Source organism: Dipodomys ordii, unplaced genomic scaffold (genome assembly GCF_000151885.1).
Source record: "Dipodomys ordii isolate 6190 unplaced genomic scaffold, Dord_2.0 Scaffold99, whole genome shotgun sequence".
Taxonomy (NCBI): Eukaryota; Metazoa; Chordata; class Mammalia; order Rodentia; family Heteromyidae; genus Dipodomys; species Dipodomys ordii.
In genome coordinates, this window is record NW_012267315.1 from 3,693,372 (window position 1) to 3,720,418 (window position 27,047).

At 40.7% G+C, this 27,047-nt stretch overlaps 1 protein-coding gene across 2 annotated transcripts in view; it reads left to right on the forward strand.

Moving 5' to 3' along the window:
• Napb (N-ethylmaleimide-sensitive factor attachment protein, beta) overlaps positions 1-27,047 on the forward strand; it is a 39,251-nt gene that overhangs the window by 9,870 nt on the left and 2,334 nt on the right. Inside the window, exons 2-9 of one of the 2 annotated variants that reach the window (XM_013027058.1) lie at positions 3,942-4,021; positions 8,770-8,886; positions 11,533-11,579; positions 11,727-11,804; positions 17,757-17,812; positions 17,985-18,069; positions 25,570-25,674; positions 26,831-26,899. In XM_013027058.1, the coding sequence (XP_012882512.1) occupies positions 3,942-4,021; positions 8,770-8,886; positions 11,533-11,579; positions 11,727-11,804; positions 17,757-17,812; positions 17,985-18,069; positions 25,570-25,674; positions 26,831-26,899 (637 nt within the window). Of the gene's footprint in view, positions 1-3,941; positions 4,022-8,769; positions 8,887-11,532; positions 11,580-11,726; positions 11,805-17,756; positions 17,813-17,984; positions 18,070-25,569; positions 25,675-26,830; positions 26,900-27,047 lie in introns of those variants that run through there. The other variant, XM_013027059.1, reaches the window with a different exon arrangement.

Consider the following 27,047-nt stretch of genomic DNA (forward strand, 5'->3'; position numbering starts at 1 on the left):
CAAGTTAATGACTAGGAGATAGTGCTGGTAAATAATGAGGAGATGGATTAGGGGGAAAGGAAGAGCAGGGTAGAAGGAGGAGGAGGAGGGGAAGAGGAGGGGAAAGAGGAGAGGAAGGAGGAGGATAGAAAAGAAAAAGAAACAGTAAAGGCAGCAGTGGCAGCACTGCCCTGTGTGTGAGATGCACACCATGGACTTAAGCACTAACAATAGTGAGACTTATTTTCCAGTCCATTGATATGGCTTGAAACTTCATAAGAATATTCTGATGATAGAATTGGATTCCTCCTCTCCCACCCCACCCCCAGTTCTGCGTGCACATCTTTACAACACTGTCACTGTAACTTTTGGAGATAATGCTACTATAATATCTTGTAATTTTAAGGCACTTTATTTCTGCCCTAGTATTTGTCACCTCTTTCAGCTGTATCTCAGGATGTGTGTGCCATTAATTCCCACATGTCTACTTTGATACCTCCCTCCTCCCACCTACAGTTTAAAATAGTCTGTATTATCATTGCCAGTGTGGTGCAATGCTCTAAAGCAGTGATTATTCAGGATGGAGCAAATCAAGATTCAGATTGTTTGAGGATTCGTTGGTTTCTGATGTTTGGATGTGTTGGCATTTTGACCTCAGTGGAATATGATAGGGTTGGGTGTGCTGTCTTGGACTTCTTCCATCCCTGAGGTTTGATATTCTTGCTGCAGCATTTTAACCTTCCTGTGGGCAATATAATCTCTTCCTAGTGTTTTCTGGCACATATTGACATCAACAAATGTTTTTTTCTTGGTCAGGAAGAGGGATTTCACCTTGCTGCTAGCAGTGAGACAGTTTGTCCAGCTTGGGCCAAAGAGTGGTAGCAGTTCTTTTACCAGCTGGCCAGTATTTTATTTTATAGTAGAGAAAGCATTTGGCTGTTCAAGGTCTGAATTCCATAATAACCAAAAAATAGGAATTTAGCTCTATCAGCTTAGTGACATGTACTTTATTATATTACTTTATTACATAATATCACAGAATCTGATTTCTGTGTTCAAGAAACTTTTGTCTCTATTGAAAACTCTGGTTAGCAATCATTTGAATAATTTAAATGTGGATTCTGAATATCCTTAAAACATGAAGATTAACTTTTATATACAGGTAAGCATTTGGTATGATTTCTGAAATGTAATTTTTCATGAAGTTTTACAGTTGTGTTCTCTTTATAGCAAAGGAGTTTTTAGAATTTTATAAATGAGAGTACTTGTGGTGTTGTTTCAAGGAGGTGCAGTCTCTTGGTCTAGCTGGGGGTTTTTCAGTGTTTATAAAGATCACTAAAGAAGTCAGGAGTCAGCTGTGCCACTCTCCTAGGCTGGGTGACAGGAATAACCCATTGACCTCCAGATCCCATTTTCTTTTCTGTTAAATAGAGATAGTGCCTTTTATGATTGTTATACTGAAAATGGTATGACATATGAAAATATAGGAGTTTTCTTATTCTTAGCTATGTCTATATCTCTGAAAATAATAGGATGAAGTACATTTTAATTAAACTCGCTTTATTTAGCAACCTTTAATAAGAATGATTGCATTGTAATTACAGTTTAAAATTCTTGATACATTTTAGAAAAACAAGACCCATGAAAGTAGACAACCCTTGTTAGATGCAGGGAGATGTGTCTATAATCAAGAAGCTTCACATGCTAAACTTTTCCACTGGGGAAGCCTATTTGCAAATTGTGTGGTAAAAATGTAAATTTAAAGAAGAGAAAAGGTGTATAAGAATAAGGCTCTACTTTCTTCAGCTTCCTTTTTTGGTATGGCTTCTTGCCATTCTGTCATTCACTGTAACATAACCCCCAAAGGTTTGGGTTTTTTTGTTTTTGCTTGTTTTGTTTTATTTTTTGGTCGGTTGTGGGGCCTGAACTCCTGGCTTGGGTGCTGTCCCTGTGCTCTTCAGCTAAAGGCAAGCGCTCTACTGCTTGAGTTAGCATCACTTCTGGTTTTCTAGTGGTTTATTGGATATAAGAGTCTCACGGACTTTACTGCCCTGGCTTTGAACCGGGATCCTCAGATCTCAGCCTCCTGAGTAGCTAGGATTACAGGCGTGAGCCACCAGCGCCCTACTGTTTTGTTTTTTAATGCTCTTTAGGGACAGACAGATAATTTTGTGTATGAACTGAGTGTTTGAGTGTCACAATCCTCATTTGCTCCTTAATCCACCGTGACAGGAACTATTACAATAATGGAGACTGTTCCTAGGAACTGAGGTTTGGGAACCAGGGTACAGGTAGCCTTCTGCTGATAACAGATCCCAGGATTCCATTCACCAAGGTTTTTATTGGTCTCAGGCAAGGAAGTAAAGTACAAATTTCAACTTGTGACAGTATTTTGTATACAAGTGGTATGTTCTGGGAAGGGGAGCCAAACAGTAAACAAGGGACAATTTGCATAAACCTAAGTCTACCCTTAGGCTCACACACAGTTTAGGGTGGAATGTGAGCTCCCCTTAAGCCTAGACTGATTGACCTTTCCCAGAAAACTTAGCATTCCAAGAGTATATTGGGAGAAGGCATTCCAAACTCCCAATCCTTTTGGGGTCTCACAGCTTCGATTTTCAGGTTCTCACAACTGAGCATTTATAGCTGTCCTTCAGTGGAATCAGCTGCCCCCTGTAGAACTTCACTGTCCTTTCCAGGAGTACTTGTATTCATTTAGCAATTGGTGCCCTGTTCTGTACTGAGTAAGGGCTGCACTCTAAACACCCAGCTATGTTGAGGCAAAGGCTTGCCCTGGCCAGAGCTGACATAATACCGAAGTAGAATAGTATGACACTCTACCAGATGCTCTGGATTCAGGCTTTGATTTTTGTTTTGTTTTTATTTTATTGTTTTGAGATAGGGTCTTACTATTTAGCTCAGGCTAGCCTTGAATTTATTATCGTTATGGGCTTGAACTCGGGGCCTGGGCTCTATCCCTGAGTTTTTCTGCTCAAGGTTAGCATTCTGCCACTTTGAGCCACAGCTCCACTTCCTGTTTTTTTGTGGTTAACCGGAGATGAGTCTCATGGTCTTTACTGGGCTAGCTTTGAACCTCAGTTCTCAGATCTCAGCCTCCCAAGTAGTTAGGATTACAGGCATGAGCAACCAGTGTCTGGCTTTTGAATTCACTATTAATCTAAACTAAGCTTGTATTCCTTACCCTCCTGCCTCTTTCTCTAGAAGCTTGGAGTTGCAGGCATGTATCACCATGACTAGCCTTCAGGTTTTATTTTTATTTTTAAGTCTGAACAGAGATAGTGGTAAACTCTTGAAAAACAAGGTAAAGGCATCTTTGTCCTTCAAATTCAACCTCCTTTGAGAAATAAACTTCTAATTACCTGGACTAAAAACTTCGTTTTTATATATACATAAAAATAACTTATAAGGAAGAGAACTCCCAACTTAGCCAGATGAATATTATAGTCCCATTTCTATGGTAGCTATACTATGTGGTTGTAGTTGGTGACTTCAGTTTTATATACTTCAGTTTTCTCATCTGGAATATGGAGACAGCAATAGTATTTCCCACTTGTCTGACATATAGCAAGTATTCACTAAATGTTCATTATTTTCCTGAATCAAGCCCCAGTACTACCCCAGTACTACCAAAAACCATTTATTATTATTTTGGTTTTGGTTTTGTTTGTATCAGTGCTGGGGCTTGGATCTCAAGGCCTGGGTGCTGTCCTTAAGATTACTTTGCTTAAGGCTAGTGCTCTATCACTTGAGCCCACAGCTCCACTTCTGGCTTTCTTGGTAGTGTAGTAGTGATAGTAGTCCCAAAGACTTTCCTGCCTAGGCTAGCTTCAAACTGTGATCCTTAGATCTCATTACAGCCATGAGCCACCAGCACCCAGAGGATGAAGAATATGGGTGGTTGTTGTAATAAAATATAACCTCATGTTTTAAATTTTTTGTAGAGGAAACACACGAATAGAAGAGGCTTGTGAAATGTACACCAGAGCTGCAAATATGTTCAAGATGGCTAAGAACTGGAGTGGTATGTACAAAGGTTTTACTTGTTTGCTTTTCTGACAGATATGTTAAAGTCAGTTTGTAGGAAGAAATACCATTTGTGTTGCCCTTAAGAGTGAGAGTGGTGGCCTGGTGACAGGTATCTTTCACTTGCAGGATGATAGAAAGGAACTGAGCAGGGGCAGTCCCTAAGGCATTAGACTCACAAGTAATAAGCTAAAATTACTTGGAATTAGGGAGAATAAGCTTTGCTTCTTACTGACGTTGTCAGATAAATACAGTGCCACAAGGAATGGAAGTTGTTTTTGTTAGGTTAGCAGCCCCTTCCCTTTCCTCTTCACCTGCCTAAAGCCAGTAATCACCTGACTGTCTATCACCTGACTGTGTGTCAGCAAAGGATCCCAGGCTCTGAGGTCTCTTCCTCATCCGCTGAGGTCATTTCCTGAACTGCCCTGGTCAAGCCACCCTGGGGCAGTGAGAGGTTTCCCAGGCTCTGAGATCACTTCCCCATCTGCTGTGGCCCCACCTCCCACCTTTCCCTATATAATTCAGCTCAACATGAGTCCCCTCTTTTTCTTTTTCCTTTCCCTCTGTTTCTATGTGCCTCCATCTTGTGCAGGCCCTCAGTTTGCTCTCCCCTCCCCCCCAATAAACTCTTTTCTGCCTGAGCCATTTGGTGGTTTCCTTTCTTTTTTTTTTTTTTTGGGTCCGGTCGTGGGGCCTGAACTCTGGGCCTGGGCACTGTCCCTCAGCTCTTCAGCTCAAGGCTAGCGCTCTACCACTTGAGCCACAGCGCCACTTCCGGCTTTTTTCTTTCTTTTTTTTTTTGCTTATGTGGTGCTGAGGAATTGAACGCAGGGCCTCGAGCATGCAAGGCAAACGCTCTACCACTGAGCCACCTTCCCAGCCCCTGGTGGTTTCCTTTCTGGCGAACCTTACAGTCTTAAAACTCAAACTACTAGGAAAACATAGAAATGCCTGATTTTCTTTATAAATATCAGTTGAAAATTGCTAACCCTTCCCTACTTCTGAGATAAGAGCTTGAGAGATCATGAGAGCTGACACCCTGAGGGAATTGCTAACTCAGCCCCTGCAGATTATTTTATTATTGATTATTTTATTAATTTTGAGAAAGAATCTCACTATTCAGTTCAGACCAGCCTGCAGCTCAACCATTTTTCTGCCACAGCCACCTAAGGTGCTAGGATTACAGGTGTGCACCACCATGCCTGACTTCATTATTTATTTTCTCAGAAAATGCCTTTTTGACATTGATTTACAAAAAAATAATAAATGCCTCTTACCCAAAAAAGAGACTCCATGACCCAGTAAGTAAAAATGGAGACAGTCTTAGACCAGAACTAGGGATGTGAATCTAGTTCTGCTCACAGCTTCCAGGTGATGGGGGGTGTCTCCCCTGACTTCTCTGTAAACTGTTTCCTCATTTGCCTTTAAGACAGACACACTTTAAAAGTTATTTCAAAGGAGAAAATGCTTTCAACAGGATGAGTCTGAAAGGTCCTTCTTGCTCTATACTATGGTACAGTGGTGATGGTCCTAACACCATTACAGCTCTTTATGGTTTTGAAGTTATCTTGTGATTGAGCTAATGGTTTTAATTCTTACCAGCATTCGATCAATTTTCACATAGAGGAACTTTAGCCTGAGAAGTTGGGTGACTTCCAGGGGCCATTGAGTTTAATGTATTCCTTTAAAGATGTTTCCGGGTCTGAGGATATTAAGATGGCACTTGTTGGTAATGACTGGAATGAGTGCTTAGAGTGAAAAGTAAGCCAGCAATTGGTTTAAAAAGCTGTTGCACAAAACATACAGTTCAAGTACTCTCCCTGGTCTACGGTAATACTGCACTTAGCAAGGAAAGGATGGGCTCTGGGATCATAAACACAAAAGCACCAAAAATGAAATCCTAGCAGGAGGATAAGTAAGCAAATTTTAATGAAGTGATGATGTTTTAAACATGACAAGGTGCAGGAACGAACCAAGGATAAAGCTGCATAAATAACAATGTCTAAAACCAGTACCCGAGAAAGACCCTTCTTAGCACTTACTCATTAAAACAAGTGAGGAAAACCATGTATCCTATGTTTCTTTGGATCTGGCTTACTTTGCTTAATATAATTTTTTCCAAGTCTTTCCATTTCCTTACCAAATCTACAAGTAAACACATTGGATAGTAAAAGACAGAAAAATATACTGTGCCATGATAAATTATACAGGACTTTAGACTTTCACACAATGAGACCAAAGGAGGATTTTCTTAGGAAAAAATCACAAAGGTTCAATAGCTATGGGCATATGATCACATAAAATGATGTTTGAAATGAAGAGGTTTTATGTTATTTTGCTTCTTGTTGTTTTTCTTTTTCTTTTCTCCTTTGTCACTGTTTTTGATTTCTGTACCTTTTGTCTTATATGTAAAATTATCTGTTTTGGGGAAGGTTAGGAAGGGAGCAAAGAAATGGTGGGACAAAGGATGAACAAATGCAGCCGTGATACTGTGTTGAAAATGAACTATACAACTTGTGGGAGAGAAAAAAACAGAGAAAATGAGGGAGGGGTGACACTATTCAAAAAGAAATGTACTCATTACCTGACTTATGTAACTGTAACCCCTCTGTACATCACCTTTACAATAACAAATATCTATCTATCTTTCTGTCTGTCTGTCTGTCTATCTATCTGTCTGTCTGTCTATCTATGACCCTTCTAAGCACTTAGGAGTCTAAGCCAGTACCACATCCTTCTGAAGCAGAGTCCCTCAAAGCTACTCTACAGCTAGCATACTGCCAAACTGCCACTTAGAGGTTAGCTGTTGCCTTAAGTACCCAGGTTCCTGCCCATCCCTATCCTGGCAGTAGTCTTGGTCCCTCCTCAGGACCGGTTGTCCTTCAGATTTTCCAGTGGCCAGCAGGGGTTCTCCAGTCCCAGTTTTGAGTGTCTCTTGGTCCTATCCTACTGCTATGAAAGCCTAGTAGTTGATGGGAACCAGAATCGCATTGCTCACCATTCTGGAAGCTAAAAACTCTATAGTCAAGGTGCCAGCAGATTCAAGGCTAGCTTGCTCTCTGCTTCCTCCTCCCAGAACCTAAGGCAGAGAGCAAGAATGGAACCTGATAGCCTGGCTCCAGAGTTAGTACTGCCTTTTGTGCAGAGTGTGGGAGCAGTTAAAGTTCAGAAACTCAACCTAAGGGAAAGGAGCTAGTGCTCATCCCTGGGGAAGAAGATGGGAACCACAAAAAGAGCACAGCTGAAGCTTGAACTAAATTAGATGTTATGGGGGGGGGGCGCGGTTTCTGGTCATGGGCCTGAACTCTGGGCCTGGGCGCTGTCCCTCAGCTCTTCAGCTCAAGGCTAGCACTCTACCACTTGAACCATAGCACCACTTCTGCCTTTTTTTTCTGCTTATGTGGTGCTGAGGAATTGAACCCAGGGCCTCCTGCATGCAAGGCAAGCGCTCTACCACTGAGCCACCTTCCCAGCCCCAGATGTTATATTTTTTACAAATAAATTTAAAGCAAAAGTTTAGCATAGCAGTGGGTGCCACTTCATGTTCGTGCTAGTGAGGGCTGTGAACAAAATACTGAGAGAACAGCCTAACAGTGGAAGAGATGATTGATTTCATGATTGCCTGGCCCTGTACATGATGGTGGCAGGAACATGTGGAAGAGGAGGTTCATTACACCTAGCAGTCAGGAAGCAGAGAAAGGGAGAGAGAGAAGGTTTCCCTGATAGAGCCTCCTAGGACCAGCTTCCTCTGGTCAAAAGTTTTACTTTTGAAATTTCCATAACCTTTCAAAATAGCATCACAAGGTGTGAACCAGCCCTTTAATACAAGAGTCTTTTGTGAGGGTTGAAGGGGGAGTGATTCTAGATATCCAAACCATAACAACAATTAAAAAAGAAAACAAAAACAAAAGACCTAGTCCAGGCCCTGTTGTCTCACACCTGCAATCCTGCAATCCTACCAGGAGATTGAGATCTGAGGATTGTGGATTGAAGCTGTGAGGATGATGGTTCCAAGCCAGCCAGGGCAAGAAAAGTCTGTTGAGACTCATCTCCAGTTAGCCACTAAAAAAAAAACACACACACACACACACAGAGATATGGCTCAAGTGCAAGAGTGCTAGCCTTAGTAAAAAGCATCTCAGACACAGCTCCCAGACCTTGAGCTCAAATAAAATAAAAACAAGCCTTAAGGTTTAGGAACTTTCTTTTTTTTTTCTTTCTTTTTTTAATACAGGGCCTCACTATGTAGCTTAGGAAGATCTCTTAATTTACTTTCCTTTCTCCTGACTCAGCCTGCCAAGTATCGGAATTCTAGGTGTATCTCACCATGCTTGGCAGTTCTGTGACATTCTTAATTATGCTTTTATCCAGTAGAGATCAGCTTCTTCAATGATGACAAATAGGTCCTGTGGCTACTCAAGTTTGAAAGTGTAAACAAGTATCCTTGGCTTCAATGTTTTGCCTTCCTTTAATTATTTATAGCTGGAAACAAATTTGGATATTTGTTTTATGAATGTGGGATAGAACTGGCATTGAACGGTGGACCAGAAAAGGGTGACTAGGGCCATTGGCAAGCCCTGTGGGACTGATGGAAAAGCATATGCATTTGGCCATGTTTGCAGGAACCTCCTACTAGACTGCTCTATCTCAGGGAACTGTAAGCTTTTTAGTCAGGGCCAGTCTTCAAGCCAGACCTGTTCTTCAGGAGACTTACTCCTCTGGGTTTAACTGTGGCCTCTTCTTCAGCTGCAGGAAATGCATTTTGTCAAGCCGCCAAGCTCCACATGCAGCTTCAGAGCAAACATGACTCGGCTACCAGCTTTGTGGATGCCGGAAATGCCTACAAGAAGGCAGACCCTCAAGGTAGGGCAACACCTCCCTCTCTGTGTAATTGACTAGCCAGTGTTCTCTTCAGAGTTAAGGTCGATCAATGCAGCCCTAGTAAATGAGAGTTTTGTATTTTGGTAAAATAGAGAACTTTAGGAACTTTGGGGGCTTTTAGGAAAATGCTTTATTTGATCGTGGCTGTTTAGTTGTCGACACCATTTTCTTAAGTTCAATTTTCTGTTGAATTATAGAGAACTTTGTGTAAATTACCTTTAATTTTATCTAAGACTTCTTATATCTATTGTTTTTTGAGACAAAGTCTTACTTTGTAGCCCAGGCTGATCTTGGGAGTTGTGGTCTTCTTGCCTCTACCTCCCAAGTTGGTATGACAGCCACACCTGGCTCCTGTATTTCAATTTTATGAAATATATTCCTGTACTAACAAGAAAATTCTAGTGTTCCTTCCTCCTAAATACTCATTGAATTTTAAGACCTACTTAGTGGGAAATGGTAATATCTACTTGTTAAAAACATGCCGTAGGCACCTAGCACTCATTTTGATCTTGCTTTGTTTTATTTTTGTGGTATTAGGGTTGGAACTCATGGCCTCACATTTGCTAGGCAGGTGCTGTCTCGCTTGATCTATGTCCCCAGTGTTTTTTGCTTTATTTCTCAGGAAAAGTCTTGCTTCCCCCAACTCCTTACCCAGACTTAGACAGTCCCATCTACAGTCTCTGCATAGTTGGGGTCCCAGGTATATGTTACCACGCCCAGCTTATTGATATAAGATCTCAACAAATGTTTGCCCAGGCTAGCCTTGAACCCGTGATCTTTCTGGTCTCCACTTTCATATAGCTGAGATTACAGGTTTAAGTCATCCTGCCTGTCCTCACTTTTAAGAAGTATTTTTCTAAGGTATCTAAAAGAGAAAAAAATGAAATTAGATATGTAAAGTGGTAAAAATTTGGAACTATCATTGTTTTCATTAGGTAATTTGACTTTGCAATTAAAAGTATTCATATCTTTTTCTCGCATTTATACATGAATACGTTTGAGTCTCCTATTTTTCTTTCTATTTTTGTTTGTTTCTAGCTCATTTTGTATAACATGTAAGTCCCAATTTTTATGAATAAATTATACAGAAATACGGTATTTCGAGGGCTTTTATATAAAGATTAATCACAGTTTTTTTTTCCTAAAGTGATAAATGATATAGTCGGTGTGAGAAGGAGATGTAGAATGGTATGGTTGTAGTGGATCAATATTTTAGAACATGACACGGGCAGTAAAATCCCTGCCTGCAAGCCTCAGGTAGAGGTGCCACCTATTATCCCAACATTCAGGAAACAAAGCAGGACAGTGGACAGCTTGGACTATACAGCAAGACCTTGTCTTAAAAAAAAATCCCTGATTTCAAAAGCCCTTCATGACTTAATAAAATGTTCCCAAGGTTATTAAAGAACCCCATAAGACTGAATGATTACAATTTCAGAAAACAAGTATGTACACATAGAAATACATCCAAAACATAGAAAGAAAAACCGATTCCTACATTTAACCGTGTTTCTGTAGAGTTAGAGGCAAATCTTGTTTACTCTGGGGTGTTTTTTTTTCCTGTATTTTTAAAGGTGTAACAGTGAATTCATGTAGTTTATATAGTTTAAGGGGAAATTGCTTTTAATTGTTATTGTTGTAGATATCTTTCTAATTCTTAAGTAAAGCTTTGCCTCATCGTGCCTCTTTCAAACCAAAAGCAATTAACTTAGAGCTGTCCGTCATAGGCCAGCAGTATAAATACCTACTTGGTGACAGGAAATTTCTTGGCTTACTGTTTCAGGAAATTAATGTGATTAATTAACATGATCATTTATTAGATTTTTTCTTCCTTTTTTTGGATACATTAGTATACCACAAGTTAGCATCTTTGAACGTGTCTGAGCTATCTAAACAAGCATCTCTCTATTTTTTTTTTTTTGTCGGTCGTGGGGCTTGAACTCTGGGCCTGGGCGCTGTCCCTCAGCTCTTCAGCTCAAGGCGAGCACTCTACCACTTGAGCTACAGCGCTACTTCCGGTTTTCTGGTGGTTTATTGGAGATAGGAGTCTCACGGTCTCTCCTGCCCGGGCTGGCTTTGAACCGAGATCCTCAGATCTCAGCCTCCTGAGTAGCTAGGATTACCGGCGTGAGCCACCAGCGCCCGGCACAAGCATCTCTATTAATTGCAGCCACGTAAATGGTAGAATCAATTGAACTGGCCTTTCTTGTTAAGCAACACCATCTTCTAAAATTAATATATATTCACATGACATTAATGAACAATACATTTACTTCATGTATTAGCAGACATGGTGTATCAGTGTTGGTGATAATCCCCATAGTCTTGTTTTCTTTGTAACACAGTCTGCCACCTTGGATAGAGGTTTCACTTTAAGGTTAAGAGCACTGAGCCAATTAATACTCCAGCCACATTTCCTTAAATCAGCCTTTAGCTGCTAGGAACAAAGCCATGCTCATGAACTTGGACTTGTGCATGATTTGTGTTTGCTTTACTAACTGACCTGCCCATCCTCCCACCCAAATTGTACCTCATTACCCTCTAATAACAGCCAAGAAGACAGGCTCACCTGAACCCTCTTTGACTGAATGGATTTTTCATTGTTTTTCTTAAATGCCTACGCTTCAGAGGCTATCAACTGCTTAAATGCAGCCATCGACATTTACACAGACATGGTAAGATGTTGCTTTGCTTGAGTGGCTATGGGGTGGAATCCCTAACATGGCTTAAAGTCATTGTGTTTGATTGTTTTTCTGTTTCAAAACTCTGCTTGGTATTCACATAGGTAAAACATATGTCTGACTCCGGATTTTTCCTCCTAGGGAAGGTTTACAATCGCAGCAAAGCACCACATCACTATTGCTGAGATCTATGAGACTGAGCTCGTGGACATTGAGAAGGTAAGTGTGGGACACAGCTCTGCAAGTGGCAAAGAAAGCGGAAGGAAGACTCCAGGGGCCTTCCCTGTCTTCAGTGCTTGAGTGCTTGCAGTATCATGGGGTCTCCTGAGACTTCTGGGAGTGGCTGGCTGGGTAGGGGGGGGTGCTTTGCTAGAATGAGTGTTTAAGACAAGATAGCTGTGGAGACTTAACCAAATTCAGCCACTGTTTGTACACTAATTCATATCAGAACATTAGTATGACCAAAGTAATTTTCAGTCATGTAGTGAAGGTCTCTTGAGGCTCTGGGAAGACGGTGAAGCACCTCTGGTGGTACTGCTTTTCCGTCTGTGTGCCAGCGAAACACAAGTCTGTCTGCAGCACAGATTTGCTCCAAACTCCCGGTGAAACCCACCCACCTGCTCACCTTTCCACTTAGGTCCAACTGTCATCTCAAGGCCTTGAGGTAAGAGCTCAAGTGCCATACCCACCTCAGTCTTCCCCTTCAAATGGCAGGCTACCGTGTCTTTTCCCCACTCTTCATCCAACAGGTGAGCAGTTTCTGTGGGCTGTCCTCCTGCTCTTCAGTCTCAGCACTTCACTACATTACCATAGGAGCCTCCTACCTGGTCTCCTCACTTCCGTCCCCCCTGCCCATGCCAAGCCCTTCTGTAACTGAGAAACCAGCATGAACTTTGTGAATCCTCTGAAGCAGTTTCTCCATTGCTTCCAGCTCTTATTAGCACCACCTTTGCTCACAGGAGCAGAAGGAGCCATGTAATCAGTCTTTATCACCCCACTGGATTGCTCCTCCCGCCCTGTCTGTGCTCCTCATGCATCTCTGTCCATCAGTTTCCCTTGCTGTCCCTTGTTCCTGCCACCATGGCTTCTTTGCTGCCAGATGAGCTCCTGCCCCTCCACTAGAGCTGAGGATCAAACTTGGGGCCTTGCCGGGCAAGTGCTCTTCCACTGAGCTGAAATCCCCAACATCCACCCCCCAGGACCTTTGTTTGTTTGTTTTTGAGGTAGACGCTCACTATGTGATCAAGGCTGCCCTAGAATTTGAAATCCTTCTGCCTCTGCCTCCCGAGTGCTGGGGTTACAGGTGTGCACCACACATCCATCTGACTCTCTGCCCACTCAGCCACCTTACATGTCCATATGGCTAGCTTCACAACCGCCAAGTCCCAGTGGCTGACTTTTCCATGTTTCTCTTCATTGTATCACCTTTCCCCTGAGGCCTGTAAGAGCTGTACAGTTAAATTCATAACCCACAGGATTATTTCTCCAGCACACATGAATACCTCACTCATTTTTTTCTCTAATCATGCAACATGTGTCACCTTTTATCATATGTTAGTATATACTTGCTTATTGTTCCTAGTATTTGTGTCCCTTGCCCTCTGCTGGATGTGGTGCCTGTGTCAGCAGCGAGCTTTGCCTCCATTTCTCTGATAGGTACCAAGGTCCCTAAATAAATTTCAGCTGAATAAGCAGACCACATCCCCATTTCATATTTGAGGCAGCACTAAGTCTGGAGCCCCATGGTTAACATGGAGGCCCTTTTGACATGTTGACCACCGCCTTTTGTTATTCAACACAAAACGTGCTCCTACTCATCACACACTACTCAATGGTTGTCCCTGTCCCATTGCCATGTCATGCCTAGCTGAGACCATGACCCGTGCCCTGGCATGTGCCTCTGAGATAACCTCTGGGGTTATCTGTGGATCCCGAGTAAAGGTAAAGGAGCCTGGAGCTGAGCCCTCAGTTGTTCTCTGGTGTGGGCCTAGTGATGGGACAGGACACAAGGATACCGAGTTGGTGTGTCTGGGGTCTTTGCTTGGTCAGAGTGCCTGTGATGGGCATGTACCTTTATTGAGGTTGAGTGAGTCTTTCAGAGACAAACACTGCACCAATGTCTTCCTGGATTAGTTTTCTAGTTCATGACAATCAGAAGAGCACTTGGGTCCAGACCCCTCTCAGTGTCATGTCATTTCTTCCACCAGAGTATAATTATCTGTAACACAATGTTTTTTCCCTTTGATTTGTCAAAGTAGCTTCTAAAATACCCCTCACACAAAAAATAAATAAATAAAATACCCCTCATGTGGGCTGGGAAGGTGGCTCAGTGGTAGAGCGCTTGCCTTGCATGCATGAGGCCTTGGGTTCGATTCCTCAGCACCACATAAACAGAAAAAAAAAAGCCGGAAGTGACGCTGTGGCCCAAGTGGTAGAGCGCTAGCCTTGAGCTGAAGAGCTGAGGGACAGCACCCAAGCCCAGAGTTCAGGCCCCACAACTGGACCCAAAAAGTAAAATAAAATACCCCTCATGTTTCTGCCATTCTATGCTTTGCCAGTAGGTGGCACTATTCTCACTCCTGTGGTCTGTTCTGTAAAAGTTTTAGAAAGCATGGACCTGAAGTGGCAGTACATGCCTGTAATACTAGCACTCAAAAAGTAGAGGAAGGAAGATTTGGAGTTCGAGCTCAGCCTGACTATACAGTAAAACCAGCCTCAAAACTTTTTTTCAAGCATACTACTATACATATACACTTGGGTTAGCTCATTATGTTTCCTTATTTTGGGCTCCTGCATTATTTACAAACATCATTGCCATCTCTTTCCTTCTTCCAAAAAAATGCAATCAGTGGTATATGAAGCTTATGTTTGAAAAATCACTTTCACCAAGATACCTTGTATCTGGTTTATTACAAATAGATTGACTCTCTATTAATACTACCCAGAGTTTATTCCCTGATTCAGATTTAAGCTATTGGTCAGTAAAGTGTGACATGTCATGAACTCAGTTTCTACTTTTAATTTCATGAGGTAAAATGGTAAACCCAGCCATATGAATCCTCTTTAGACGGTGTTTTTAAATGATCCAGGGGAGCTCTGGCTCAATTTTCTTTTCAGCTGTTGAGGAGCATAATTTAAAACTGTTTACTAAAGCTAGGTTAGACATATATGACAGGCTGACAGGCTGGCCATTAGATCCTGTCTCAGAGCGTTGGTTCTAAAAGCACTGGTCCCATGGAAGGGGTCTTTGAGGCTATTTCACCTACATAGTGGACTCTTAAGCATGAAAGCATCAGAAGCAGAGACAGCAGGTAGAGCATTCGCCTGCTTGTGCCTGGAAGATTTCACCTCCTGTTAAGAGTCCATTGGACATTTAACCTCTTCCAGAAGAGGTTTTATAATCATTTACTCTACAGAATGATTTTTTGTTATGTTTTGCTTTTCAAAAATTTTACTCTGTTTGATTACAATGGGAAACTATACTATATACTTCAGAGCAGGAGAACAGTTCAAAGAAGGAGTTATTTTGTGGTGGGGAGAGCAGGGCCTTGTGTAATAAGTACACTCTACCACTGATGTACATATTTAGCCCCAAGAAGGGTTTTTTGTTGTTGTTTCTTAAGTAACCATCAATACATTGAAAAGCATTTTTTCCTAACATTACAAATTAATCAAAATATTGGCAGTAGTTCAGTAGGGGGCTTTTCATTTGTGGTGTTGTTTATGTTTATTCACTCAGCACCTACCCTATGCTAGGCATTATAAACTAGGCTCAGGGCTGTAGTGGTGAGCAGCAGTTCCGAAATCTGCCCTTATAAAGCCTGTGTTTCAGTAGGAGAAGATGCACATTGTCAGGTGAAAATAATTTGCATATTAATTAGGATAGCCTTAAGTGAACCTGATTTTTCCAAAACAGTAAACATGTCTGGTTTTTTTTTTTTTTATAAAAGTGTGCAAAGTTGAATGGTGTAGGTACTCTGCACTACAGAAGGCTCTTCTGCCTTCTTCCTGTGACGTCAGAGATGGTGCTGCTCTGGTGGCTATTGCTACTGTCTACATACTGTCTACAGGCCAACCCTTATTTGCTTCTAGTCCATTCCTTGTGGCAGGAAACAAAGCCCTAAATGGTATTCTGACATAGTTTCCAAGCCTTTTATTTACTGTTTTCTTGAACCTGTGCCTAGCACCTTTAATCTGATCTTTGTATGCTGCTAGCTCTCTCTGGGGCTTATTGAGAAACTTTTGTAATTTAAAGCAGGGGCCTACCAACCTTGTATCTTTGTGCCTGCAAGCTAAGAATAGTTTTTGCATTGTTTTTTTTTTCAGTTAGAGAAAAAGCATTTTGTGACACATAATAATGTGAGGGCTGGGAAGGTGGCTCAGTGGTAGAGCGCTTGCCTTGCATGCATAAGGCCCTGGGTTCGATTCCTCAGCACCACATAAGCAAAAATAATAATAATAATAATAATGTGAAATTGAAATGTCATTGTATCCCTATATGCAGCCATACTCATTTTTGTGTTCATGGCCATACTGTCGGGGACTGCACTGCTACAGAGATGATTTGACTCACAAGATCCAAGATACTTATTATCTGACCTGTTGCAGAAGTTTTCCAGATTTCTGGCGTAAAGCATTTGCAGACTTACTTACCTCTTCCCATGTGGGATATAGCAGTCACTGTTTTTTCCAATTTTATGAGACCCTTATCTCTAGATGTGGCCTATTGACTTTCATACTTGCTTGTAAACCAGCTAATTCCTTCCAGCATTCATTCCTCATAAAATGTAGCTGGAAACAGAAATATACTCATGCAGCTCTTCTCAGCTGCTTTGCATAGTTCCAGCTTCAGCAGCTATGTATTCTACCTTGTCCTATTGCTTGATTTCACAGAACCTCTGTGGTTTTGAGAGTAGCCAGTGCTGCAGGTCTAGCAGTGCTTCACTCCTTTCTGAAATACAATCTGGTGTAGCTGTTGTGGATTTCTAGTGGTGGGTACACTAGGATTAGGTTACATTCTACCTTTGAGGTTATTTAGAAGGCAGGCTGAGATTATTTAGAAATCTGTGACTTCCAATATTACACTAGAGTTGGCTATTGCCATTCTAGCTTATGGGATTTGTCAGAGATCTGAAGAATAGTGTAGAGTGAGATGTGTGTGTATCCCTAGCCTGAAAATGGCTGTTTATATTCCATCAAAAAGAACTAGTCACCTGACCACCTTTACCACAGTGGAGGCTAGGAAGATGGTATAACTGGATGTTTGCTGTGGGGAAGAAAAAAAAAACAGATTTAATTAATAGGGAGCATTCTAGCACTATAGGTTTACAGAGGTATATGCTTTCCTGTATTTACTAAATAAAGTAGGCCAAGTTGTGGAAGATGACTGCTAGAATAGGGTTGAGTTCTAGAAGAAATATATACACATGGACTGGGAAGGTGGCTCAGTGGTAGAGTGCTTGCCTTGCATGCATGAGGCCCTGGGTTCGATTCCTCAGCACCACATAAGCAGAAAAAGCCAGAAGTGGCTCGAGTGGTAGAGCGGTGGCCTTGAGCTGAAGAGCTGAGGGACAGTATCCAGGCCCAAAGTTCAGGCCCTATGACCGACAAAAAATAAAGAGCTGGGCACCAGTGACTCACACTGTAATCCTAGCCACTCAGGAGGCTGAGATCTTAGGATCACAGTTCAAAGCAAGCCTGGGTAGGAAACTCCATGAGAATTTTACCTCCAATAAACATCTAGAAAACCAGAAGTGGCGCTGTGGCTCAAGCGGTAGAGCGCTTGCCTTGAGCTGAAGAGCACAGGGAAAGCGCTCAGGCCCAGAGTTCAAGCCCCACGACCAACCAAAAAAAAAAAAAAAGAAAGAAAGAAATAGCTGCACAAATGTAATGGCTTATTTTGACAGTACTGACTGAGGATTGAACTCCAAGCCTCATACTCGCTAGGCAAGAGCTTTACCGTTTGATCCATGTCTCATCCTTTTGCTTTTGTTTAGTTTGTTTTTCAGATAGGGTCTTGGTCTTTGAGGGCAGCCTTAAAGGCAAACCTCCTTCCTCCATCTCCCAAATAGTTGGAATTATAGGCTTGAACAACCACACTGGGCTATAAACATAGTTTTAAATGCAGCTCTTCAAATGAACCGTTTGTGAATGAAATGTATTTATTTTCAGGCTATTGCACATTATGAACAATCTGCTGATTATTACAAAGGAGAAGAGTCTAACAGGCAAGTGTTCATGTTTTTAATATTAATAAATGAGTTTTAGTATGGTGATAAAAGACAAGTCATCTGTTTTTGTACCAAATGCAAATATCCTCATGTACCTGGGGTCCATGAACAGTCGTCTCTTATTTTTCATGTGGGTTGTTGCTTACTCTGCTCTGGTCCTTAATTTTAGCTCAGCTAACAAGTGTCTGCTGAAGGTGGCAGCCTACGCCGCACAACTGGAGCAGTACCAGAAAGCCATTGAAATCTACGAGCAGGTGAGGATACTGCTGTCCCTTCAGCTAGAAACCAGATGGTTCTTTCATGTTCAGTGCTTTATTTAGCTTTTTTTAATTGAGAGAATGCACATTTCATGTAGTTCATCCTTCTAGTGAGGAAGCTCAGTGGCCGTTATTATATTCATTAAGTCATGTCCACTACCTAATTCTACCACATTTTCATCACTCCCCACAAAAGCCCACTGCTCCATTCCCCTTTCCTCCCAGTCCCTGAACAACAACCTGTTTTCTGTCTCTGTGGATTTTCCCATTCCTAAACCTTGAATATATGTGAAATCATGCAACATGTGTCCTGTGTGATTGGATTCTTTCATGTGACATTTTCAAGGTTCATTAGTACTGTGAGTGTATCAGTGCTTTGTTGCTTTTCAAATAATACCCATCATATATTCATCATCAATTGATGACATTTAGAGCTATAAAGAATACTATTAGGAACATTTGCATTTCGATTTTTATAAGGATGCGTTTTCTGTTCTCATTATTCTATGCTTTGGGATGGAATTGTAACTGCTGGGCCTATGTGGGAAGCCCCATATTGCTGTTTTAAGGAACCATTATACTCCCATGCTGCATCATTTAGCATTTCTACAAGCCATATACAATCCTCCAGTTTCTGTTCATCCTCACCAACACTTGCTTTATTTTTTATATTAATTTCATATTAATTTGATATTAATGAGCATGAAGTGTTGTCATTGCAGTTTTGGTTTGGATTTCTCAATGATTAGTGATGTTGAACATCTTTTCATGTATTTATGGATCAGTTTCTTCTTCTTTAGAGAAATACCCATCCAAGTCCTCTGCCAGTCTTTTTTTTTTTTTTTTGGTTGTGGGGCTTGAACTCTAGGCCTGAGCACTATCCCTCAGCTCTTCAGCTCAAGGCGAGCGCTCTACCACTTGAGCTACAGTGCCACTTCCAGTTTTCTGGTAGTTTATTGGAAATAGTTTCACGGATTTTCCTGCCTGGACTGGCTTTGAACCTCGATCATCAGATCTCAGCCTCCTGAGTAGCTAGGATTACAGGCGTAAGCCACCAGTGCCCTGCATCTGCCAATCTTTTAGTTGGTTTTTCTCTTTTTGTTGTAGAACTGTAGACACTTTATATATATTCTGGATATTAACCCCTATCAGATTTATTATTGGCAAGTATTTTCTCTTTGCATAGGTTGTCTTTTTCACGCTTTTGGTAATGAGTCCTCTCTTAGTTTCTAATTGAGTTGTTTTTCAGTGTTGAGTTTTAAAAGTGCTTTATCTTTAATATTAGTCCCTTATCAGATAAGTGATTTGGAAATATTTCCTCACATTCTTTGGGTTTCCTTTATACTCTATTATCATGTCCTTTGATTGACAAACATTTTTAAGTTTCCTGAAGTCTAGTTTGTTTTTATCATCTGTTTTCTTTGCCTTTGGTGTGATATCCAAGAAAACGGCCAAATCAAATGTTATAAAACTCTCGCCCTATGATTTATTCTATGAGCTTTTTAGTGTTAGCTCTTAGGCTTGTCTTTATTACATTTTGAATTATTTTATTTATGTGCATATTAGATAAGCATACAGCTTCATTCTCTTGCATGTAGAAACCCAGTTTACCTCACTTTGTTTGTTGAATAGACTGTTTTCTGCTGAATGGTCCTGAGCTCCTTACTGAAACCCAACCTATAAGGGCTTGTTTCCAGGTTTTCTACTCCATTGGTCTGATTATCTTTGTACTCTTTGTCATTGTATCTTTATAGAAATGGTGACATCAAGAACTTTCTACAATTTTTTTCTTTTTTCTCAAGATTATTTGGGCTAGTCTTTATCTTAACATTTCCACACAGATTTTCGAATCAGCTTGCTAATCTCTCCAAAGAAGTCATCTTGCATTTTAATAGTACTTCTGAATGTGTATTTAAAGAGTATACTAAGGATGGGGCAGTAGTCCAAGTAGATTGGTTGCCTGTCTGAAAATAGAAAAATAAAACCTATTGCAATTGTTTTAGAAAGGAGGGGATAAGGGAGAGTGATAAGATAGGAGAAAGTTGACTGAAATGCAGTGTAAACATGCATGGAAATGTCACAATGATATCTGCTCCTGACTGATTACTGTATACTAATTTTTAAAAATGAGTATATTAGGGTTTTCTAGAGAAACAGAGCCAATACGTATGTATGTGTGCATGCATGTGCACAGTGCATAGAGAAAGGAGAGGGAAAGATGAGTATAAGGAGTTGACTCTCTTGGTGGAGGCTGATGAGGCCCGTTGTCTTGAGTCAGCAAGCTAAGGATCAAGATCAGATTGTGTCAGTTCCAGTCCAAGTCTGTGTCTAAGTCCAAAGGCAGGAGAAGACCAGTGTCTCAACTCTAGGCCAGTCAGGCATTGAATATTAATTGTTCTTCTTGTTGTTGCTGTTGGTCATGGGGCTTGAACTCTGAGCCTGGGCACTGTCCCTGAGCTCTTCAGCTCTCAAGGTGAGCATTCTACCACTTGAGCCACAGCACCACTTTTGGTCTTCTGGTGGTTAATTGGAGATAAGAGTCTCATGAAGTTTCCTGCTCGGGCTGGCTTTGAGCCGCAATCCTCAGATCTCAGCTCCTAAGTAGCTAGGATTACAGGTGTGAGCCACTGGCACCCAGCTGAATTGTTCTTTACTTACCCTCTGTTTTATGTAGTCAGTAGATTAAGTAGAACCATCTACTTTAGGGAGTATAATCTGCTTTATGCATTCTACTGATTCTGATGTTAATCTTATCTAGAATACATCCAGAATAAATTTTGACTAGTAACTGTCTTACAGATTTGTTCAGGATTATTTTATGGTTCAGAATATAGTCTGTGTTAGTATGTGTTTTGAGGTACTGCTATTGTAGGGTGGTCTGGTTTGTTGTTGTGGTTGTGGTTGTACAGGTCCTGAGACTTGAAGTCAGATCCTGGGCACTGTCCCTGAGCTTTTTTGTTCAAAGCTAGCACTCTACCACTTTAACCACAGCTCCACTTCCAGCTATTTTGATGGTTAATTGGAATTAAGAATCTCCTGCCTCAACTGACTTCAGACATGATCCTCAGATCTTAGCCTCTTGAGTAGCTAGGATTACAGGCATAAGCCACCAATGCTTTGTGTTGGTCTGTTCTCTTCGGTGTTGCTTAGAGCCTGTTGTGTTATAGAATATTGGGTTCTATATTGCTTATTTCCTGTCTAGTCCTCACTATAAGAGCTGTATTTTGAAGTTTCCTGCTGTCATTGTAGCTTGTCCATCTTTTCTTTCATTCTGTCAGTCTTTGCTTCTCATATGTTACAGCTCTAGAACGCTGCTCTTAGTAGGTTGACCTTTTTAATATTACTTAATATACCTCATGGTGTTTGATAATTGTGTTTGCTTTGAAGTCTATCTACTTAATGGTCTCTTGTACTTTCTTTAGATTAATGTTTATATATTTACATATATGTATATCTTTCCATCTTTTTTAAGTCTGTCTGTATCATAGTTGAAGAAATTTTCCTGAGTTTCTTACAGTTGATTATATTTTAAAATCTATCTGGGGCTGGGAATGTGGCTTAGTGGTAGAGTGCTTGCCTAGCATGCATGAAGCCCTGAGTTCGATTCCTCAGTAGCACATAACAGAAAAAGCCAGAAGTGGTGCTGTGGCTCAGTGGTAGAGTGCTAACCTTGAGAAAAAGAAGCTCAGGGACAGTGTCCAGTCCCTGAGCTCAAGCCCCAGGACTGGGAAAATAAATAAATAAATAATAAAAATAAAATCTATCCTATCAATGTCCCTTTTAACCATGAATTAAACAGATAGAAGGAACCCTCTTGTCTCTTGGAGAACAGGCAGGAGTTACACATTGCTAGAGTGCTGCTAAATACTATTATAATACTGTTAATGGTTTATATAAACACCCTCTTGAAAGTTTATTTTTCATTTAAATGTGCTAAATATTGAATGTTAGGGGATGGGGAGATTTAACTATCTCACTAACAACCATTAGACCCTTTCCCCAAGTCCCTGAGCCAGCCAGGCAGATGGACTGTCATCATGCTAGCACCCAAACCACACTGCCCAGCAAGTAGCTTGAACTGGACTTTCTGCCACCACAATCTTCAGAGCATTGTAGAATCCTTGTAGCCATTCCTACCCAGACCAGAGGGATTCACTTCCTGGTGGCCCAAAAGAAGATCTAAGAATGATACAGATATTTGCATGAAGGGACTGCCATGCTTGGTGCAGACACCCCTTCTGGACTTATATGCTGGTTGTGAACATCTAAAAGACACCCTCTGGGGACTGGCCCCTGGTGTTGCTGCAGCAGATCCAGTAGCCTCCTCTTGAGTGGCCCGCCTTGCCTACACTTCTGAGTCTCATCGCTTGTAGAGCAGCTGAGCCAGGAAGATGAAGAGAAGAGCAGCAGCAGCATCTGCAGGGCAGTGAGAGCCATAGGCAGGAAGGGCATTGGGCCAATTGCTGGTAGCACTAGAGTCAGTTTGTGTTGGCAAGAGTGGCAGCAGGGGGACTTCTGGAGCATCAGGGATCTTCAACATGTAACTTCAGGCAGGTGGTGGCTGACAGGGCCTGCATGTAGGGCGTTGCAGAGGAGAGTGGGGGAGGTTGCAGCAGCAGCAGGATGAAGAGCCTTCCTCCAAGTGAAGTAGACACAACATCAAGAGATATATAACACTTTGAACCTAGAACCAAACCCAAAGACCCAGAAGTCAAGCCCTGCCCTAGGTGTCAAAGGCTTTGGGCTGTCCGTTATTGCCTGCTGTCACCCATTGCTGAGGCTTGCAAACATCTATTAGGGCCTAGAATAACTGGAGGACTTTCTCCTGTCTACATACAATTTCTGTCTGGAAAAAAAAGGGGATTCCAACTAGCTGATTTCTGATACATGTAATTACTGATGTGTTAGAGTTTAATTCTGCTGTTGTATGTTTCGCTTTCTACCTTTGCTGGATTTTTGTTTGTTTGTTTCTCTGTTTTCTTTTTCCTGGCTTCTTGAGGGGTTACTTGGCTTTATGTGGTGCTTTGGAATGTATTTTTTTGAATAGCTCTTTTCAGTGTTCGAGGATATTATGTTTACATAGCTGATGACAGACTAATGATATCACCATTTTAATCAGTTCCAGCGAAATACAGAACTGCTGACTCATTTTAAGTTCTCTAATTACCCTTCTTCAATATATAATTATCTTAAATATTTCCTGTGTATACATTTAGAACCACAACTGTCTGTGATAGAATTTTGCTTTAACCATGGAACATAGTTTTACAAATTCAAGAGAAGGAAAGTCTGCTGTATTACATTTTTTATTTATTTTTATTTTTTTACCAGTTGTGGGGCCTGAACTCTGGGCCACAGCTCTACATTATTTAGCTTACTATTTTTCCTTTGCTCCTGCTGTTCTAGGGACTCTTCTTTTTAAATTGTTTCTTTACTATTTAGAGAACATACTTTTGTCATTGTTTGAGGGTAAGTCTCCTGGCAACACATTTTCTTCTTGTTTTTATCTGGGAGTATCTTGACTTCCTTTTCATTTCTGAAACATCCTTTCACTGGATGTAGAACTCTGGATTAATAGTTTTTTCTACATATTTTGAACATGTGTAGTCTGTAGCTTTCTTGGTCTATGATGAGCAATCTATTGATACCTAGATTTCTTTTCCCACATAGGCTAGTGTTTTTCTGAGGCTTTTCTAATGTTTTCCTTAATTATAATATGGTTCAGGATGAATGCCTTGACTTTTATCCTGTTGCAACCTGTAGGTTTATGTTTCCTACCAAATTTGAGAAGTTTTTGGTGATAATTTCTTCAAGTACTTTTTAGCCTTTCTCTCTTTGACCTGTCTTTCTAGGACTCAAACACAAATGTTATACCTTGTCCTAGTTGCATGGGCACACAGTGCTCTATTTGCTTATTTATTTTGTCTTTTTTCTTTGTTGTTCAGTCTGATTTCTGTTCTTCTGCCTTGATCCCTTCCCTTTACCAATCCATTCTGCCATTGAACCCAGCCAGTTTACGTACATTAGTTATTGTGATCTTTAGTTCTGTAATCTCCATTTTTGCTTGATATCTTCTAGGGTATTTTCCTGTGACATTTTTTTCTTTGTTGATATTTTTCTCTTTTTTTCTTCTTTCTTTTTCTTTTTTGGTATGGGTAACCTAACCTAGAGTTTTATTCATTGTAGGCAAATATGTCACCATTGCAAAATATAGCAGTCCTGATGCTTGCCTGCCTGCCTTCCCTCCTTTCCTTCCTTCCTTCTTCCTTCCTTCCTTCCTTCTTTGCTTGCTTGCTTCTTTCTTCCTTCTCCCTTCTTCTTTCTTCCTTCCTTCTTCCTTTCTTCCTTTAAGATATTTTTGTAATTTCTGCTGAAGCATTTGGTCATGAGGGCTTCTTTAAAAATCTTTATTAGATTTCTAACATTTCTGTTATTTGCAAATCATCTATTGTCTCTTTGTATTCTGCTTCAAATCTGTCTTGTTTTTAGTATTACAAATGGTTTTCACTTAAAACAGCATTGTCCTATTATTAGAAGGCTTGATACCTTATTTAAACTTTTTATTCAGCTAGAATCCTTTGATTCCCCTCTGCCTAGGGAATGGCGTGGGGGCAGTGGGAATGCTGGTAAAGTTAGAAGTTCAGGCTTCCCACTAGACCCTCATGAGCAGAGGTGGGTGGTATCTCTACTCCCTGTCAAGTCTCTGCTAACACCATGTTAGAGTAGTGATTGTAACCATTTGGTAATGGAAATCTTCACCCTTGGTAGCTTTCTGTTGCCACTCTAGCTGGGAAATGGAAAGACCTAGCATTCCCTGGGCTGGAGTAGAGCTGTTAATTGTCTAAGCACTGCTCTTGCTGCTCTGCCCTTTTCCCTGTCCTTTGGCTAGAGAGAACAAACTTTTGCCTTATCTCTTCTGATCCATGCCCACTAGCATTCTGTGTCACTAATTCTGTATGAGGAATTTAGGAAGGATAAAGAAGATACTGTTATCTTAAATTGAAACCCCTTTGTACAACTATTTAAAGATAATTTTTTAAAATAAAACTGAACAAAATTAAAAGAACAAAGAAAACTAGGCAATAAAAGAAGGAGGAGGAGAGAAGAAGGAAGAAGAGGAAGAAGAGGGAGGGAGGAGGAAGAAGAAAGAAGGGAAGCCCAGTAGCCCTCACCATCATGTTTTCCCTGTTTCTCAGGCTCCTCATTGGTTGACCCCATCTGTTTACCTTTCACAGAGGTTTGCTTTGAATATGATGAGCAGAACTTTCCCTTGTATTTAGCAAGGAGGAGGAAAATATACCTTCTCCCTCTTCCTGGAAGCAGGTTTTCGTAATCATTTTTAACAGGCTTCCACTTGATACATAGTATTGAGTTAAAATAATATATTCCATAGCTGACCCAATGCAAGTGTAAGTAAGTATTTTCTAAAGGGTAATGAATGAGCAGGGAATTATTTTGCCTAATACCTTTTTCAACTTAACTCTTTTCTATACCTAGGTGGGGGCTAACACTATGGATAATCCTTTGTTGAAGTACAGTGCAAAGGATTACTTCTTCAAAGCAGCCCTTTGTCACTTCATAGTAGATGAGTTGAATGCCAAGGTAAGGAGGCCTGTGCTCATTTTCTGGTGTACATCTTAAGAACAAATATCACAAATGGGTGTTTTGTCATTCTTTTTCTTCTTCTTCTTCTTTTTTCTTTTTTTTCTGATCCCAGAGCTTGAACTCAGGGCCTGGGCACTGTCCCTGATCCTCTTTATGCTCAAGGCTAGCACTCTACCACTTGAGCCACAGTGCCACTTTGGGCTTTTTCTGACTAGTTTATTGGAGATAAGGGTTTCATGGACTCTTCTGCCTAGGCTGCCTTTGAACCATGATCATCAGATCTCAGCCTCCTGAGTAACTAGGATAACAGGCATGAGCTACTAGTGCCCTGCTCGTTTTGTCATTCTTGATGTCATTCATATACATGGTAGTGTCAGAACTGGAAACATTAAAAAAAATGTGACATGTCCCAGCTGGAATTTTGTAATAACTACAAATTTTTCCTTTAGTAGTTGCTTTAAAGATGTTAGCAAACTAAGAGAGGGCAGGAAAGGTACAATAATTGTTTTGTTTTGTTTTTGTTTTGTATTGTCTCTCTACAGAGTCTTTCAGAGGGTCTCTTTGTATCCCAGGCTTTAAACATATCCTCTTGCCGGAACCTCCCAATGCTGGGATTATAGACATGTATCACTTTGTCTGGCTAGACTAATACCTTCTTCTTTGTTTTAATTTAAAAGAAAAACCTTGGCAGCATAGCTAGATTGTAGTTGGAAGACAAGTTTCTGGGCACTGGAAAGCTTTGGTGTTGCCAGTGTCTAAAAAGCCATAAAAAATAAAAAACTAAGTCCAAAAGAAAAAAGTATTTTAGAATGCTTTGATTTATTTGATATTTGGGAAGAGTTTGATATTAGGGAAGTTTCTCCATTTAATGGATAAATTACAGACATATGGCAATGGCTTTTTAAGAACTAAATTTTATTTGCAGTGTCATCTTCAGATGACATCTTTAGAATCTGATTCTAAAAATCAGTTTAGAAATTTCTTCTTAATTGAAATTAAATGTTCAAAAATGTGTTGATCCTGCCATTGAGTTTAGTAGCATACTTGAACACTTACAGATAGTGATATGTCTTCTGAAGTTAATAGAAAGTTGAATATTTTCATGTCCTCTTATAGTTAAATATGATATTGACTAGTTGTGTTCCTTCCTCAGCTCGCTCTTGAGAAGTATGAGGAAATGTTTCCAGCATTTACTGATTCAAGAGAATGTAAATTACTGAAAGTAAGTAGAATTGAACTTCAAAGAAAAATGCCTATCAGGTGACCATGCCTCAGTAGTTATACAGTGTGTTTTAATCAATGGGTCTGCCAACTGAGGGGATCCAGTCTTTGTCTGCTTATTTGTTGTAGGTGTTTAAAGGCCAAAAGGG